This window comes from Malaclemys terrapin, chromosome 4, assembly GCF_027887155.1.
Source record: "Malaclemys terrapin pileata isolate rMalTer1 chromosome 4, rMalTer1.hap1, whole genome shotgun sequence".
In the NCBI taxonomy this organism is placed as follows: domain Eukaryota; kingdom Metazoa; phylum Chordata; order Testudines; family Emydidae; genus Malaclemys; species Malaclemys terrapin.
This window is the reverse complement of record NC_071508.1, coordinates 47,383,626-47,403,141: the sequence shown is the minus strand read 5'-3', so window position 1 is coordinate 47,403,141 and position 19,516 is coordinate 47,383,626. Positions and strand designations below refer to the sequence as shown.

The following is a 19,516-nucleotide window of genomic DNA, read 5'->3' as shown; positions in this document are numbered from 1 at the left end:
GAGAGGAAAGGTATCCTGAAAGTTAATCCTGAGGAAGCTTATAGGCTTGATATGAAGGGTCACCATATAGGAATCATTTTTATTTATTTATTTATTTATGAAGGAACCTGCTGAGACTTCTTAGATCAGGGGTGGGCAAACTTTTTGGTGCGAGGGCCACATCTGGGTATAGAAATTGTATGGAAAATACCTAAGACAAAACTCCCTGACCTTATGAGAGGATGGAACATGTTCTTTTATTTGCAAAACCTTGTGAAGGCAACTTCTGCCTAGGTAAATTCTCATGAGAAGATTTCCCTGAAAAAGGAAGTGGAGATGACAGGATATCATAATGACATACTAAAGGATATAGCCCTTCTCTATAATTTTAAGGACACAGTGTTATAAATTGATTAAAAAAACACATTATGATTTTTACATACAATGTTTAGAGGCTAAGGAAATTCTAGAGAGCATTTTAAGATTGCTCATTTGGTCAGATTTGAAGACCTCAGCAGTAGGGGAGCTCCTCAACCCTCAGGTGGAATGGTGGCACAAGCTATATACCCCTTAGAAGAGTGCTCCTTACCTAAGAACAGTTAGTACTAACTTCTAAGTAAGCAGAAAAACCTTGACTTCTGAAAGAGAATAACAACAAGACCAGCAGTTGTAAGATTTGTTGGCAGATGGAAAAAATAGGAATTTAGCATTGCGTTTTTATAACCTTTCCACATCATTGAGCATGTGTTGAAATGCACAGCCTCAACAAGACAAACTGCTATTAATTATTCCAGAGTTCACGTGGCAGGTACACAATTCCAAGATCTAGGAAGACAATTTAATTAAGGTGAACTTTGAAAATTTTCAAATAGAGTTTAAAAAGATAACTCCAGCATTTGATTTCCCTTGAGACTACCAACTGGAAATTTCACAATACATTTTGAGCAGTAAACATAACTTACCTTTGTCACTCCAGAAACAATTAGGTGGATTCCTTGTGGCATTTCATGTTGCTGACATATATTGTCTCCATAGTCATAACGAAGGATCCTTGCTTTTTTCTAAAAACCACAACAAGTAGATTCATTGTAAGTTTAAAGACAGGTTTCAGAGTAGCAGCCGTGTTAGTCTGTATCCGCAAAAAGAACAGGAGTACTTGTGGCACCTTAGAGACTAACAAATTTATTAGAACATAAGCTTTCGATGCATCCGAAGAAGTGGGCAGTAGCCCACGAAAGCTTATGCTCTAATAAATTTGTTAGTCTCTAAGGTGCCACAAGTACTCCTGTTCTTTTTTGTAAGTTTAAACAAAAAATACAGAATGTATGGCACCTACCACACTTCTGAGCATTCAATGACAAAACAACAAACATAATAGTAATGATGGATTTTTAGATTTTATTAGAATGTTTCAGAGTAGATTTCCCCTCCCCCAAACAATCATAAAACAAACAATGCAGGCCAATACTGTACTAACATTTATTGTCATTAAATTGCAACTTCCCTTCAGGAAAGTAATGACAGAGGCCAAAACATGACAAATATTGATCGTGATTATTTAAAGGAAGATGGTAGTTATATTCTAAAATAATTTTATCTTAAACATAGAAACCACCAAAAATCAACACTTACCTTTTTAATTATGTTTTTATGTTGCTAGGGTGTTATATAAGGCATAAGGAGAACACTTGAAGTGTAACAGATCTCTCATTAAGAGAACCCTATTTTCAAAGTCAAAAATCAAGTTACTTTTATACGGTTATTTTTTAGGGTCACAGGATACTCATACTAAAGAAAAAAGTACATTTTTGTTTAAAGTGCATGATGGTGTTGCTATTGCCAGTTTTCAATGCAATAGCAACTTGTGCATATTTTTCAGAGTGGAGGATTTTTTCCAAGCAAATTAGAGTTCTGAATGAGTTTATTCTGAAACATTGAACAAATGTCACTGACAAAAAATAACTTTGATAGCATCTAGATTCATTCAACTTTTCATTCCAAATCCTATTCTTTATACTGAACACACATTATTCCACTAAACTAAGTTCCTGGTAAACACAGAACAAATTGTATTTGGTATAACATTTGACCATTTTGAACTTATAAATAAACAAACAAATGGTTTGCTTGATGAAATGAAAAACTGGAATACTTCAGGTGGCCTGAAAGAAATTCTTGGGACACTGGGGCTTTATGACTGTCCTGGTTAACTCAGGTTGTATGATCACCCTATCGTTTACATTTTCATCAGAGTTTATAATTTTTAGACAATCCTTATGAATGCTGAATAGGTGTTGTTGGTATGTAGGGGGTGGGAACATTTTGTTTGGCACTTTTCTGGCATACTCAGCTCAGAAGCAGTCGCGGTAATCTGCACTCTTTACAAGTAAAAATAAAAAAATGTGCACCAAAAGAAACTGACTGTCATGTGAAAGTTTCCATTTTAACCATGAGAAGTGTCTTGTCCTGAGAGTTCTAAGTTGGGAACTGCCATATCCTTGAAAGGGTTCTAAATTGTGAGAACTCAAATATAACTAGCTTCCATCCCCTTCCTTTAATAGCAAGACCATTCCTTCCCTATCCTCTCTCTACTATGTCTCTTCCAACTTCCTCATCCTCTCCTGACCCTACAATGAGCACTGGAAAATCCTTCCCCCTTTCCAGTAAGCCAGCCACCCCATGTTGCTAACACATCTCCTTGTTACCTTCCTGGATGCTCTCCGAGTACCATATCAGTTTCTCCAAATCCTATGTCTTTCCCCTGTATTGGTTCTCAACACGAGGAAGAGGTGAGGCATAGGCAGAAGTGAGAAACAGGGCACAACAGGAGGGTTGACCTTGGAGAATCACTCTATGACAGGGGTTCCGAAAATTTTCAGTGTGGACACACCTTAATAGAGGGATTGTCTCATGGACACATTTCCCACTTATTCACAATCATATAAAACCCCTGTGGCAACTAAAGCATTTGGTTATATGGAAAAGTAAGTTAAAGTAAGACAGTATTTAGGTATTTTAGCTGTCTTTAATGCAATATGTGGACATTTGTAGGAGTAGCTGGATATGAGGAGAAGCACCAACTTGTGACTTGCCAGCTTCCCACAGACTTCCAACATTTTTAAGAGCTGCTGAACTAGACAAGAACATAATGCCAGTGTTCTGTGGGTTAAAATTAGAGCTGTTTATTTTCAGTGCATGTGTTCAGCAAAAAATGGTTCTTTACCTTACAGTAACTGTGGTTCTTCAAGATGTATTGCCCATGTGAATTCCATTCTTGGTGTACATGCACCCTATATGTGCAAGATTGGAGCAGTATTGGGCTGGGGCCATGCCTGCTAGATGGCTTTTCACCCCATACTCAAGGGCATAATGGGCCCCACTCAGTTCCTTCAACAATACAGTATACCAGAAGAGAAGGACTCTCTAGTAGTGGGGGAGGAAGAGGACGGGTTGTGGAATCCATGTGTACAACACATTTCAGAGAGCCACATTTACTATAAGGTAGGTAACCATTATATCTTCTTTGAGTGCTTATCACAAATTGAAACAGTTTATACCAATTCAGGTAGTTCTGTTTAGAGAGGAGGTTTTAGTAGTTAGCCATGTGCATTTGGAGGCTGGCAAATGAAAATAATTTCCACCTGAATAGATAGGCATTGTTCAGGTCTTTCTCCGTGGGTGTAGATTTGGGAGGTTCCTGCCACTTCAACTTCTCCTGGTCCAGTGCTATGACCCTGTGTCAGGACTGAGATCCCCACTTTGAACTTTAGGGTACAAATGTAGGGGCCTGCGTGAAAAACTTCTAATCTTAACTACCAGCTTAGCTTTGGTTCGGCTGCCACCATCAATGGATTCCCTCCCTGGGAAGCCTTGAAAAACCCTCACCAAATCCCTGGTGAAAACAAATCCAAAACCCCTTGGATCTTAAAACAAGGAGAAATTAACCATTCCCCTCCTTCCTCCCACCAACTCCTGGTGAATCAGTTCCAACCCCCCCCTGGGATCTACAACAGGGAGAAATTAACCATCCCCCCTCCTTCCTCCCACCAACTCCTGGTGAATTAAGATCCAAAACCCCTTTGGATCTAAAACAAGGAAAAATCAATCAGATTCTTAAAAAGAAGGTTTTTAATTAAAGAAAAAGGTAAAAATCATCTCTGTAAAATCAGTATGGAAATTAACCTTACAGGGTAATCAAACTTAAAGAGCTCAGAGGACTCCCCTCTAGTCTCAGGTTCAAAGTACAGCAAACAAAGATAAACACTCTAGTAAAAGGTACATTTACAAGTTGAGAAAAACAAAGGAAAACTAACACGCCTTGCCTGGCTATTTACTTACAAGTTTGAAATAGGAGAGGCTTGTTTAGAAAGATGTGGAGAACCTGGATTGATGTCTGGTCCCTCTCAGTCCCCGAGAACGAACACACTCCCAAACAAAGAACACAAACAAAAGCCTTCCCCCCCCCAAGATTTGAAAGTATCTTGTCCCCTTATTGGTCCTTTAGGTCAGATGCCAGCCAGGTTACCTGAGCTTCTTAACCCTTTACAGGGAAAAGGATTTTGGAGTCTCTGGCCAGGAGGGATTTATAGTACTGTACACAGGACAGCTATTACCCTTCCCTTTATAGTTATGACACCCTGATACTGGGTGAAGGGACTTGGTACCTTGTATCAGTTCTCTTGGAGGTGCTGGGTACTGAAGTCAGTGCTGTGAGAAAGTGGTCAGCAGACTTAGTGGGTGCCACTGGTCCTCTCTTGATAGCTGGTATTGGGCAACAGAGGAAATCTTTCTAGGCCGTTGGCGCTTTGATAGTGGAGTCCAAGATAAGTCGGATGTTTGATGATTTGTGTCTTGACTTGGCAGGTACCAGAGGAGGTGTCCTACGCCTCTGCTCATGGCTGGAGCAGTGCTGCTTTCTACCTCTATCAGAGGTAAGTGATGCCAAAATGAAGGCAGATGACTGGGGCCTCTTGGTGAGTATAGCTCAAGAGCTCAGGTGGAATGTCAGCTCACCAGGGTGCTCATGGAGAGCAGGGCCGGCTCCAGGCAACAGCCAACCAAGCACGTGCTTGGGGCAGCACCTTAGAAGGGGCGGCCAATGTTGGGGTGGCGGGGGGCGCTCACGGTGTTTTTTCTTTGTTTGTTTGTTTGGCGGGGCGGCGCTTGAGGGTTTGTTTTTGTTTTTGTTTTGGCCTGGCAGCGCGGGGAGTGTTTCGGCAGCGGCGTGGCGCTGGGGGGGGAGGGGGATTTGGCAGCCCGGCCCAGCACTGAGGGGAGGGCGGGGGTTTGAGCGGCCGGGGCTTGGGCGGCCTGGCGCGGCGCTCGGGGGGGGTAGCGGGGGTTTGGGCAGCCCGGCGCTGGGGTGGGGGGGCGGGGGTTTCGGCGGCCTGCCGTGGCGCTGGGGTGGGGCGTGTTACAGTGAGGCGGGGCAGTGCTCTTCTTTTTTGCTTGGGGTGGCAAAAAAGTTAGAACCGGCCCTGATGGAGAGGGACTGACCAGAAGCCTGAGGTTTAGCTGTATCCTTCCTTCCAGTGTCTGAGGAAGCTTGCATTGAGTGCTTCAGGAGGAATAATTTTAGGTGGGCTTCTCTAGCTTTCTGAGTTCACTTAGAGAAGGAGCAATATATGGAATATTGCTCAGGAATCTATTCCTCTCCTAGACAAAAAAGGGGGGCCAACAGGGTGTCTGTTATTAAGTGACATTTACTAAAGCGTCACAAGAGAGCAGGCTTTGAATACAGGGGATTTCAGTTCTGCCATTTGGCTAAAGCCCCTGAATGGGGAAGGAAAGGTGTGGGGTCTAGTGTATATCTAAATATCTAACTATAATTTTTTTTGGGGGGGAGCAGTCATGCCAATGGGTAAAAACACTAATATACACTACTATCTAACTAGTAACTAACTAGCTATTCTAAAGACTAACTATCACTAATTGTAGCACACGGTGCACAAAGATGCAGATGGACAATGCTGAGGTTCGGTTTTGCTGCCATGGGTGGTAAGAAGGAAATGAGGTACAACTGGGCTTGCTTTCCCCTTTATGTCCTTGGTTACAAAGGCACTTAGGATGCAATTGCAGCCCTAATGGACACTACTGGCCAAAAGAATCTGATTTTGCACATGGGGGTGTATAAGTACCAAGAGTGGAGTCCATATGGCCAATCACGCTAAGAACAATAATTATTTCTCCTATGCACCGCTGAGGGCAAGCTATAATAGTTTCTTTTTCTATAGCATCAGTTTGAAAAGTTTGAAATCTTCATTACAATGTATTGAATATACCTGCCTACAAGATTGATTTGAGAGACCACATTTTCAAACATACATGCAGTAAGTGTGCCTGGAAAAATGCACCACAATTTCCTGCGATTTGGATGGACTGGATAATTGCCATAATAACAGGCAGTTGAACATACAACTACCTATTTTATAAGTTAGTTCTCATTTATATGAGCAAATAAAATAGACTGGTGGTGCAAGTTCCAGGCATTCATGTTTGAAAATTTTCCCCAAGAAAAGGTGAAGCAAAGCAGGACAAAAGAGAGTTAGTATGGATGTAAAAGGGGCTTGATCCCTATTGTCGCCTCAGTTCCTTCCAACCACAGCAGCGAAAGAAAATGAACCTCTCCAGATCTCCTAGTAGTCTTCCTGCCATCTGATGCACATGTTCATTGTCTGAAGTGCTTAGGGGAGGAATCAATCTCCGGTGTGTCGTTATTGACATAAACAGTGACTGTATAGATCATTGTTGCAACCAGGATCCTATGGTTGCACCAGGTCTTGTACAGAGGAGGCCAAGTTGGGTGACTACGGAAAGGTTGTAGTTTGCTGGTTATGATTATGCTGTCTGTATGTGTGTATCATTTTTGTATTTGAAGTTATGAATATTGGCTTTGTACTTGTTTGATTCTAAGTAGCCTCAGTGAAGCATTTGGTCAGCTTCTTGAGAAAAGCCAGTTCTCGTTAAGTGCCCAATCAAAGAACACTTAACTGACAATGGACTTTGGGAGATGCCAATCCACATCTCAGCTTTCCTGGGAATGTTCAAACTAACATGTAAACAATGTCATCGGCCTGCAAAAAGCTGAATCATCCATAGACATGTGACTTGCCCAGGTGGCTACAGACTCCATCTTGTTGTTGTGATTTTTCACAAGAGAACAAAGGGGTTTCCTCCCACAAGAGAGAGAATATAAAAGGCCCTGGAAACCCCTCCATTTTGTCTTCAGCTGGCTCAAAAGATGGCCTCTCCACCCCAAAGAGATGCCTGAAAGAAAATGGAACAAAGGATAGTAACTATGGGGGTGTGAGTGATTGCTGGACCCAGACTAGGAAGGAGTCTAATCTCTGAAAGAAGCTTATTGGAACATCTCTGAGAGTGAGATTTACCTGCATTTAGTTTCCTACTGTATTAGGTTTAGACTTGCATGTTTTAGTTTTATTTTGCTTGGTAATTTACTTTGTTCTATCTGTTATTACTTGGAACTACTTAAATCCTACTTTTTATATTTAATAAAATCACGTTTTGCTTATTAATTAACCCAGAACAAGTAATTAATACCTGGGGGAGCAAACAGCTGTGCATATCTCTCGATCAGTGTTATAGAGGGCGAACGATTTATGAATTTACCCTGTATAAGCTTTACACAGAGTAAAACTGATTTATTTGGGGTTTGGATCCCATTGGGAACTGGGTATCTGGGTGCTAGAGACAGGAGCACTTTCTAGGCTGTCTTCAGTTAAGTCTGCAGCTTTTGGGGGATGTGGTTCAGACCTGGGTCTGTGTTTGTAGCACGCTAGCGTGTCTGGCTCAACAAGACAGGGTACTGAAGTCCCAAGTTGCCAGGGAAAAAGGGCTCAGAGGTAGTCTCAGCACAACAGGTGGCAGTCCCAAGGGGGTTTCTGTGACCGAACCTGTCATACCCGGCACATTGTGCTACCTGTAGAATTCACACCTTGGGCCCGCAAAGAGAGACAAAATGGACGTCAGGCCCTTCTATAACAAGAGGTCTTGTCAGTTAGGCCTCTTTGATCTGATAATTCTAAAGGATGCTGCTGCACTTGTCAGTGCAAGTTCCAAGTGTGGGAATATGCAGCGGACACTCAAAGAACATTTTTGTAATTTTTTTTTTTACACTTAAACTGAGGCAGGAGTGCAGGGTCACTCCTTACAAACTAGAGATATTGGCTCTCCCCATGCCAAACCTTCACCTATTATTATTATTACATAGCACCAGTTTCCCTAACATCCGCCTTCGACACCACCAGTACCAGAAAGGAGCACCATACGGAGGCAAAGGAAAGGGGAAGCAGCCATGTCTTTGGAGAGGCAGTGAGAAGGGATGTGAAGGGGCTGGGAAAGGTCAGCAGGGATAAGTGTCAAATTGGAGGAGTAAGTGGTGATGTGCTAGGCATGAGAGGAGCTATCCATATGCCCCATATGATGTCCCCATGTCCCACGGAAAGTGTTCAACTTTCCCAACAGAGGATAAAACAAAGGAACGAATATGTGACTATGGAACTTTTAAGAGCAGTGACAGCAAGAGACAATTTAGTTGCCACGTCATCTACTAGTGAGATCTCCTGACACCAGTACACAGTTCTTCTCATGCCACTGGCTCATTTCAATAGAACTGCAGCATGCAAATTGGCCAAAGAGGGAGTGTTATGAGGCCTCAAAGGGACCTAGACAAATTAGAGGATTGGGCCAAAAGAAACCTGATGAGGTTTAACAAGGACAAGTGCAGTGTCCTGCACTTAGGACAGAAGAATCCCATGCACTGCTACAGATTACAGACCTAATGGCTAGGCAGCAGTTCTGCAGAAAAAGACCTAGGGGTTCCAGTGGATGAGAAGCTGGATATGAGTCAACAGTGTGCCCTGGTTGCCAAGAAGGCTAACTGCATTTTGGGCTGTATAAGTAGGGGCATTGCCAGCAGATTGAGGGACGTGATCATTCCCCTCTATTCGACATTGGTGCGGCCTCATCTGGAGTACTGTGTCCAGTTTTGGGCCCCATATTACAAGAAGGATGTGGAAAAATTGGAAAGAGTCCAGCGGAAGGCAACAAAAATGATTAGGGGGCTGGAGCACATGACTTATGAGGAGAGGCTGAGGGAACTGGGATTGTTTAGTCTGAAGAAGAGACAAATGAAGGGCGATTTGATTGCTGCTTTCAACTACCTGAAAGGGGGTTCCAAAGAGGATGGATCTAGACTGTTCTCAGTGGTGCCAGATGACAGAACTAGGAGTAATGGTCTCAAGATGCAGTGGGGGAGGTTTAGGTTGGATATTAGGAAAAACTTTTTCACTAGGAGGGTGGTGAAGCACTGGAATGGGTTACCTAGGGAGGTGGTGGAATCTCCTTCCTTAGAGGTTTTTAAGGTCAGGCGTAACAAAGCCCTGGCTGGGATAATTTAGTTGGGATTAGTCCTGCTTTGAGCAGGGGGTTGGACTAGATGACTTCCTGAGGTTCCTTTCAACCCTGATATTCTATGATTGGTTATCTCTGATGTCCCAATGTCTCCATTTAAGAATGAACTGAACTACTGAGCTGGCCCTGTCTATAATCATAACAATTCAATACACTGATTATTAATAATTTAGCTTAATTAGAATCTAATTTTTTCAGATATACATGACATTGTAATGGCATTGCAAAGGCATATAAGAAAAGTTCAAAGAGTCTGTTTTATTCCATTATTAACATAATTTGGGCCAAAAGAAAGGCCTGACAAATGCTAAATTTCTTAAAAGGGCCCATTTTAAAATTATGTTTTAAGTCAAACTAATTAAGAGATTTACTTGTAAATTATCAGAAAATTAATTTAATATTCAAAGAATAAGTGTGGTAAATTTGGGGAGGATATGTTGCATCCTTTGGACATAACAGAGGTTGAATCCCTTCTTTAAGTACCGAACTCAAGACAGCCATAACTATACAGTCAACATAAGCACCTTCATAATATTTGCCTTTTGAAAATAGAACATTATAAAGGATCTGGAACCATGTCAGCAAGCTAAACATTACCTTCATGAACTCAATTTGTTTCTTTTCATTTTCTAACCAACTGATACTGTGTAAATGCTCCTCTGTGGTAGGTGATGCAATAGTAGATGGAAGAGTGCCAAGTTTGTTTTTTTTTTGCAGAATCATCTAAACAAGGGGAAAAAGAACCCACATGTAATCTACATGCATGAATTTCTCTTTGTTCTGAAGATAAACTCTTTAAGTGTGGATTATTCCTTACTGAACCTCTTCATTCGGAAACATTTTCCCCCCTGTATAAGCCTCCATGTTATTCTGCCCTTTCTTAAATAGCTTTTATTATAGTACCAACACTTAGACCGCAAAACTAGAAAAATTTCCACACGTGCTTAACTTTCCACACTATGAGTAGTCCCATTGAATTAAGTCTTTTCAGGACTGGGGCCCTACTTTGGCCTGGGTGGTTTACAACTGATATTTTCCACCATTTCATCATTTAAGTGGACTGGCTGATGGAGTGGGAAAGGCCTGGATAAGGTCAAAGGTTTAAGTCATCCAAGCATGTCATAATACAGCTCTGCCACTGTTCTGCTGAGTGAGCCTAGACAAGTCATTTCACCGATCTATGCCTCTGTTTCCCCATTTATAAAATGGAGATATTGACAAGTTACTTACTGTGTACAGTAACGGGAGTTTTTTAAGATATGTTGCCCACATGCACATTCTACTATTAGTGTGCATGTGACTCTCTGCACTTGAGTTTGGAGTCTTTTGGCCAGAAATGTCTGGTTGGTATGCATGGGCCCTGCAGCTCTTTGTGCTCCTCAGCAAGTGCATAAAAGAGCAGAGTGAGCCAACTGTCTTCAATTTCCTCTCAACCACAGAATCCCAGGTTTGTTTGATTTTCCTGCCCAGAGAACTTTGAAGCAGAAAGGATGGAGGGCAGGTCGTGGAGTGTGCATTTGGACAACACATCTCAAAGAATTACAGTTACTGCGCAAGGTAAGTAATTTCTCATTCTCCTTTGAATGATTCTCCATATGAACATTCCATTGTTGGTGACTCCCAAGCAATTGACCAGTACATTGGAGGTGGGAGCTTGGAGTTAAAAATTAATGACCGGAGCACAGCCTCGCCAAATGTGGCATCTGACCTGGAGGCTTTGGTAAGTGGTACAGTGCTTAGTGAATGTATGAATAGATCTCCAGGTCACTGTCTTCCATATAACTGGGATAAATACATTCTTTAGTGCAGCTACGGAGTCTACTTGAGCTCTCAATAGAATCAGCTTTAGATGGGTCCTTCTCTGTAGTCTCATAGCAAGTCTTCACACAGTCTGATCCAATTCAATAAATGTTGGGAGGATATGGCTTTGCCTTTCATCCTCTCTACAATAGCCACAAACGATATATTTACACGATACACTAAGCCCAGGCTCTGATTCAAGTTTCAGCCCAAGCCCTCTTTCCATCCACACAGAAATCCATCAGATTTGGGTCAGCAAACCTTTAGGATCTGGGTCCTAGGATCCTGTTAGGGGACTGCATCAGAGCCTAATCCCACTCTGACTCAGGTGCAAGCCTTGTCATTTTTCAGTGTAGATACAGCTCAAGCTGCAGACTCAAGTCAGGTAGTTGTGTAATGCAGTATGCATACAGCTGAGACCCAGGTCCAGCAACTGTAAACCTAGGTTTACAATATAGTGTGGATGCTCAAATGCAGGCTTGGAAATACTGAGTCCACAAGCTCAGGTCCAGCAGACCCGGGTTTACAATGCAATGTAGATGTACTCAAAGAGTTTTGGTGAAGAACTGGAGCTTTGTTCTTTGGAGGTAGAATGCCAGGGTTCTTCTGACATCCAAAGTGTGAAAAGCTGCCTCTGTTTTATTAGAGTGAGATCTATGGAAGAACATGGGTAAGTGCATTTGTTGATTCAGATGGAATTCCTTGACCTTTGATAAAAACTTGAGGTATGTTCTTAACAATATCTTGTCTGGGTAGAAAAATGTACAGGGAGGATCAGCCATCAGTGCTTACATCTCTCTTACCCTCCTTGCTGAGATAATTGCTACCGAGAATGATGTTTTCAGTGACAAGTATGGAAAAGAACTCTTACCCATCAGTTCAAAGCTGTGGCCCATGAGCACTGAGAGAACCAGGTTGAGATTGCATGGAGGGATAGGGTCCTTGATAAACGGAAACACTCTTATTAGGCCCTTTAGAAATGTTATGACTGTTGGATGAGAAAAGATATTGACCCTCTATGCATAGATAACGTGCTGAGTTTGCTGTCATGTGTACTTTTACTTAGCTCAGTGATAGGATAGAGTGTTTCAGTTCTAACAAGTAGTCTAGAATTGTCAGTATTGAGACTTCCTGAGGGTTCAGGGATTTCTGATGACACCAGTGAGAAAACATTTTGCCTGGTAAGGTTGTTTCAGAGTTCTTCCCACTATTAACCATAGGCACCGACTTCTGCTGGCACCAGTGGGTGCTCGACTCACCTCTGCCCCCGGCCCTGCCCCGACTCCACTCCTGCCCTGCCCCCATTCCAACCCCTTCCCCAAAGTCCCTGCCCTGGCCCCGCCTCTTCTTCGCCTCCTCCCCTGAGTGCACCGCATTCCTGCTCCTCCCCCCCTCCCTTCTTCCCTCCCAGAGCTTGTTACACCGTGTGTTTTGCGGCAGCAAGTGCTGGGAGGAGAAGCAGGGACACGTCGTGCTCAGGGGAGGAGGCAGAGGTGAGGTGAGGTGGGGGGCGGGGAGCTTGGTTGCCGGTGGGTACAGAGCACCCACCAATTTTTCCCCGTGGGTGCTCCAGCCCCGGAGCACCCATGAAGTCGGCACCTATGCTGTTAACTAGGTGGTCTTGAACAGGAGAGGAACAGAGTACTTTTACACTCAACATCCATCCAAGAGCCAGGCTGTGCAATGAAGGGAATTCAGGGCTGGGTGTAGGATCTTCTCCTCAACAGATGATAATAGGTCTGTCACCGGAGGTAGAGCCCTGGGTTGGGAAGCGGAGAACCTCAAGATGTTGGGTGTCAGGACCGGGGCTTGAGTGGTCAGACCTACTGGTCAGAGCAGTGACTGTCATGCCTACTGGTCAGAGAATGATAGTCAGAAGCCAGGAATAGCACTGAAGATCAGAGCCAGAGTCAGGAACCAGTAGTCACAGCCATGAGTCAGAAGTCCAAGAGCAAGCCGAGAGGCAGGTTTGTCACTACAACTGGCAGGGATATCCACCTTGTTGTAAGGACAGTTCCTGGAACTCCTCTTGGGCCTACATAGGGTGCCTTAACTCATGAGGACTTCTCTGGAGAAGCTGGATCCTTGTAGCCATGATAACCTGCACATCACCAAAGCCATGGCCAGGGAACAAGAGGCAGTATCTGCTGAATCTAATTCAGCTTGCAGGCCAGTTTTAGCTAACAAATGCCTGCAGCAACCAAGGATGAGAACTCCTCACAGGAGTCTGACAGCAACTTGTCATTGAAGACCAAGAGTTATTCAAAGATATGGAAATTACATCTTGCCATCAGAGGTTGCTAATTAGCTAGCAGAAATTGGAGGCTTGCAGAAAAATAGTGTTTTCTGCAGAATAAATCTCATCTCTTCAGCTTCTTTTCTTTTGGTGGTGTTCTCTTCTGTCTCACTTCTGGGTGGAACTTTGTATTTTCTGCCCACCTTTCTAGACATGGATATACTTGTAACTGGGGTCTCTCATAGCAATTGGAACAGATCCATCAATTATAGGCAAGCTTAGCCTATCTAGAGGTAGACTGGAGGCCGACTCTAGATAGGCTACCTACCAAGAGAAGTAGACTGCAAAAATCCACAAGTTGCTGCTATTTTTTTCAGGAGGTCCTTTAAATCATTCAATTGTGGGGCCATGGGAGGCACCACTGCCTCATCTGAAAGTGATAAGATGGCTGGTCCTGCAGGGTCTACTGGGAGAAGTGCTGTTTCCTCTGCCTCATGATTAGGGGAGACCTGAGCTGGTAGACATTTAGTTGCCACCTGCGTAGCGGTAGCCATGGCTGAAGGAGTTTTAGGCATGTGTGGGCAATCTTGTCTCCTTTTGTCAGGACTGAGATCCCCACTTTGAACTTTAGGGTACAAATGTAGGGGCCTGCGTGAAAAACTTCTAAGCTTAACTACCAGCTTAGCTCTGGTTCGGCTGCCACCATCAATGGATTCCCTCCCTGGGAAGCCTTGAAAAACCCTCACCAAATCCCTGGTGAAAACAAATCCAAAACCCCTTGGATCTTAAAACAAGGAGAAATTAACCATTCCCCTCCTTCCTCCCACCAACTCCTGGTGAATCAGTTCCAACCCCCCCCTGGGATCTACAACAGGGAGAAATTAACCATCCCCCCTCCTTCCTCCCACCAACTCCTGGTGAATCAAGATCCAAAACCCCTTTGGATCTAAAACAAGGAAAAATCAATCAGGTTCTTAAAAAGAAGGTTTTTAATTAAAGAAAAAGGTAAAAATCATCTCTGTAAAATCAGTATGGAAATTAACCTTACAGGGTAATCAAACTTAAAGAGCTCAGAGGACTCCCCTCTAGTCTCAGGTTCAAAGTACAGCAAACAAAGATAAACACTCTAGTAAAAGGTACATTTACAAGTTGAGAAAAACAAAGGAAAACTAACACGCCTTGCCTGGCTATTTACTTACAAGTTTGAAATAGGAGAGGCTTGTTTAGAAAGATGTGGAGAACCTGGATTGATGTCTGGTCCCTCTCATTCCCGGAGAACGAACACACTCCCAAACAAAGAACACAAACAAAAGCCTTCCCCCCCCAAGATTTGAAAGTATTTTGTCCCCTTATTGGTCCTTTAGGTCAGATGCCAGCCAGGTTACCTGAGCTTCTTAACCCTTTACAGGGAAAAGGATTTTGGAGTCTCTGGCCAGGAGGGATTTATAGTACTGTACACAGGACAGCTATTACCCTTCCCTTTATAGTTATGACACGCCCCCCAAATCACAGATAGTGTTGGATGTTCGGTTCCACACTGGCTGTGATTTCTTCCTGGAGTTCTAGGAGAAAACAGAGTTAATAAGACACATGTACCTTTAGACATACTACTGATTATATAAAAACTAACAATATGTTTCATTCCAAGAACAATTGTTAATCAGTTAACTCTGGGAAACTTTCCCGGGAGAGTGCATCAGCCACTTTGTTAGAAGCTCCCGAAATGTGTTGTATTTCAAAATCAAAATCTTGGAGAGCTAAACTCCACCGAAGAAGTTTTTTGTTATTTCCCTTGGCGGTATGAAGCCACTGTAGCGCAGCATGGTCTGTTTGTAGTTGGAAACGCCGTCCCCAAACATATGGGCGTAGCTTTTCCAGCGCATACACAATGGCATAGCATTCCTTTTCGCTGATTGACCAATGGCTTTCCCTCTCAGACAGTTTCTTACTGAGAAATACGACAGGATGGAATTCTTGATCCGGTCCTTCCTGCATTAAAACTGCTCCCACGCCTCGCTCGGACGCATCTGTGGTTACTTGGAACGGTTTGTCAAAGTCTGGGGCCCTTAGCACAGGGTCAGACATGAGTGTTGCCTTAAGCTGGTTAAAGGCCTTTTGACATTCATTAGTCCACTGAACTGCATTTGGCTGTTTCTTTCTGGTTAGGTCTGTCAGCGGGGCGGCGATTTGGCTGTAGTGGGGTACAAATCGCCTATAATATCCAGCCAAGCCTAAGAAGGATTGGACCTGTTTCTTAGACTTTGGAACCGGCCACTTTTGGATAGCATCCACTTTGGCCTGTATGGGATTTATAGTTCCTTGACCCACCTGGTGCCCCAGGTAAGTCACTCTGTTTTGGCCTATTTGACACTTTTTAGCCTTAACAGTTAGTCCTGCCTGCTGGATGCGCTCGAAAACTTTTTCCAGGTGCTCCATGTGCTCTGCCCATGAATCAGAAAAAATGGCCACATCATCGAGGTAGGCAACTGCAGATTCTCCCAATCCCGCTAGGAGACCATCTACAAGTCTTTGGAAGGTGGCGGGTGCATTTCGCAACCCGAAAGGGAGTACATTGAATTCATACACCCCTGCCTGGGTGACGAAGGCTGACCTTTCCTTAGCGGGTTCATCTAGTGGTACTTGCCAGTACCCCTTGGTTAAGTCTAAAGTAGAGATGAATTGGGCATGTCCCAATTTCTCCAATAGCTCATCTGTGCGTGGCATTGGATAGTTGTCAGGACGAGTTACAGCATTTAGCTTACGGTAGTCCACGCAAAAGCGTATTTCCCCATCTGGTTTGGGAACTAGAACCACTGGAGATGCCCATGCACTCTTAGAGGGGCGGATTATACCCATCTGTAGCATGTCCTGGATCTCCCTTTGTATAGCAGTTTTGGCATGAGGTGACTCCCGGTAGGGTGGGGTTCTAATAGGGTGAGCATTACCTGTGTCAATGGAGTGGTATGCCCGTTCGGTCCATCCTGGAGTGGCTGAGAAAATTGGTGCAAAGCTTGTGCACAGCTCCTTGATCTGCTGTCGCTGCAGACGTCCAAGGGTCATGGAGAGGTTCACCTCTTCCACGCCACCATCCTTTTTTCCTTCGTAGTAGACACCTTCAGGCCACTCCGCGTCATCTGTTTCCTGGGCTGTAAACTGGCAAACATTTAATTCTCTGGAATAAAAGGGCTTAAGAGAATTAACATGGTATACCTTAGGCTTTATGTTGGAGGTGGGGGAGGTTATGAGATAGTTAACAGCTCCTAGGCGCTCCTGGACCGTGAATGGTCCTTCCCACGACGCTTCCATTTTATGGGCCTGGATTGCCTTTAAGACCATGACTTGGTCTCCTACTTTGAAGGACCGTTCTCTGGAATGTTTATCATACCAGGCCTTTTGCTCTTCCTGAGCATCCTTTAGGTTTTCTTTAGCAAGGGCCAAAGAATGTCGGAGGGCGTTTTGTAGGTTGCTTACAAAGTCTAGAATGTTTGTTCCTGGAGAAGGCGTAAACCCCTCCCATTGCTGCTTCACCAACTGTAATGGCCCCTTAACCTCACGGCCATACACAAGTTCAAATGGTGAAAACCCTAAACTGGGATGTGGTACAGCCCTGTAGGCAAAAAGCAACTGCTGCAACACTAGGTCCCAATCATTGGAGTGTTCATTTACAAATTTACGTATCATGGCCCCCAAAGTTCCATTAAACCTCTCCACCAGGCCATTGGTTTCATGGTGGTAAGGGGTGGCAACCAAGTGATTCACCCCATGAGCTTCCCACAGGTTTTCCATGGTTCCTGCCAGGAAGTTAGTTCCCGAATCTGTAAGGATGTCGGAGGGCCAACCTACCCTGGCAAAAATGTCTGTTAATGCCTGGCACACACTTTTAGCCCTGGTGTTGCTTAAGGGTACTGCTTCCGGCCATCGGGTAGCAAAATCCATGAAAGTCAGTACGTACTGCTTTCCTCTGGGTGTCTTCTTTGGGAAAGGACCCAGAATATCCACAGCTCCGCGCTGAAATGGGACCTCAATTATGGGTAGTGGCTGGAGAGGGGCTTTAACCTGGTCTTGGGGTTTTCCCACTCGTTGGCACACCTCACAAGACCAGACATAATTAGCAACGTCCTTGCCCATTCCCTCCCAGTGGAAGGACTTCCCCAACCGGTCTTTGGTTCTGTTCACCCCAGAATGGCCACTGGGATGATCATGGGCTAAGCTCAAGAGCTTTACCCGATACTTAGTGGGAACTAACAACTGCCTTTGAGGATGCCAGTCTTCCTGGTGCCCACCAGAAAGAGTCTCCTTGTATAAAAGTCCTTGTTCTACAACAAACCGGGATCGGTTAGAAGAGCTGAGAGGCGGTGGGGTGCTCCGCGCCACCGCCCAAGCTTTCTGAAGGCTGTCATCTGCTTCCTGCTCGGCCTGGAACTGTTCCCTTGATGCTGGAGACATCAGTTCCTCCTTGGACTGTGGACTGGGGCTTGGTCCCTCTGGAAGCGATGCAGGTGCTGGGGCTGTTTCCATTGACTGTGAACCGCTGTCCGCTGGTGCACTATGTGGTATCTCAGGCTCTGGCTGAGCCTCTTGGGTAGGGTTATCTGCTGCTTCTGCCAGTTCAGGCTCGCTGGTGCCCTCTGGCGTTGGAGTTGTAGACGGGTTTGCAAGTGCTGGACTCAGGGCTGGCAATGGTTCTGGTGCTGGTTGCGTTGCCAGTTCCGGTTCTGGGACTGGCTTTGGCTGGGTCTCTGGGATTGGATCCACTACGGCTGTTGCAGTCGTTGGCAGAGGATCCAGTTCCACCACCTTTGTCTGGGTCTCCGGTAACACAGACGGGGCCCTGGTGGACGGCTCAGGAACAGGGATGGGGGTGAAAGCTTGCTTAGCCTGGCTGCGGGTGACTATTCCCACCCTCTTGGCTACCTTCACATGGTTGGCCAAATCTTCCCCCAGCAGCATGGGAATGGGATAATTGTCATAGACTGCAAAAGTCCACATTCCTGACCAGCCCTTGTACTGGACATGCAACGTGGCTGTAGGCAAGGTTACAGATTGTGACACGAAGGGTTGAATTGTCACTGTAGCCTCTGGGTTGATGAGTTTGGGGTCCACTAGGGATTGGTGGATAGTTGACACTTGAGCCCCAGTGTCCCTCCAAGCGGTAACCTTCTTTCCGCCCACTCTCAAGGTTTCCCTTCGCTCCGAGGGTATGAGAGAGGCATCTGGGTTTGGGGATCTTTGGTGTGATTGGGGTGTAATGAACTGTAATCGGTTGGGGTTCTTGGGGCAGTGAGCCTTTATATGTCCCAGTTCATTACATTTAAAACATCGCCCTGCTAAGGTATCACCGGGACGAGGTTGGTTGGTGGAGACTGGTGTGGTGGGGTGAGAAGGCGTCTGGGGTTTCCCTTGGGATGTGGGTGGGGCCTTGGGTTGTCCCCGGTGGTAAGGTTTTGTTTCGGCTTCCCCCTTCTGATATTCGCTCCAACTGCTACTAGTTTTTTTCTTTTCTGCCACCTCCACCCATTGGGCTCCAATCTCCCCCGCCTCAGTTACAGTTTTGGGCTTCCTATCTAGGATGTACCTTTCTATTTCCTCAGGAACACCCTCTAAAAACTGCTCCATTTTTACTAGGGAAAGCAGATCTTCCAGAGATTTAACATTTGCTCCTGATACCAAGGCATCACAATTTTTGTCAATGTGGTAGGCATGACGGGTAAATGACACATCCGGTTTCCACTTTAGGGCTCTGAACCGCCGACGGGCATGCTCGGGTGTTAGCCCCATTCTGAGTCTGGCCTTGTTTTTAAAAAGTTCATAACTGTTCATGTGTTCCTTAGGCATTTCAGCCGCCACCTCTGCTAAGGGTCCACTGAGCTGCGGCCTCAGCTCTACCATGTACTGGTCTGTAGCGATGCTGTATCCAAGGCAGGCCCTTTCAAAATTTTCTAAGAAGGCCTCAGTATCATCGCCTGCCTTGTAGGTGGGGAATCTTCTGGGATGGGAAGTGGTACCTGGAGGGGGGTTGTTAGCATTGGCTGGTGCATCCTGCTTAGCCTTTGCTACTTCCAGTTCATG

At 44.8% G+C, this 19,516-nt stretch overlaps 1 protein-coding gene across 1 annotated transcript in view; it reads right to left on the bottom strand.

Moving 5' to 3' along the window:
* The window catches only part of LOC128836127 (sodium/hydrogen exchanger 10-like), a 239,766-nt gene that overhangs the window by 43,928 nt on the left and 176,322 nt on the right, over positions 1-19,516 (bottom strand). The window contains exons 20-21 of the mRNA XM_054026143.1: positions 10,009-10,134; positions 942-1,040 (exon numbers count right to left, since the gene is read on the bottom strand). Of these exons, the coding sequence (XP_053882118.1) occupies positions 942-1,040; positions 10,009-10,134 (225 nt within the window). The remainder of the gene's footprint in view (positions 1-941; positions 1,041-10,008; positions 10,135-19,516) is intronic.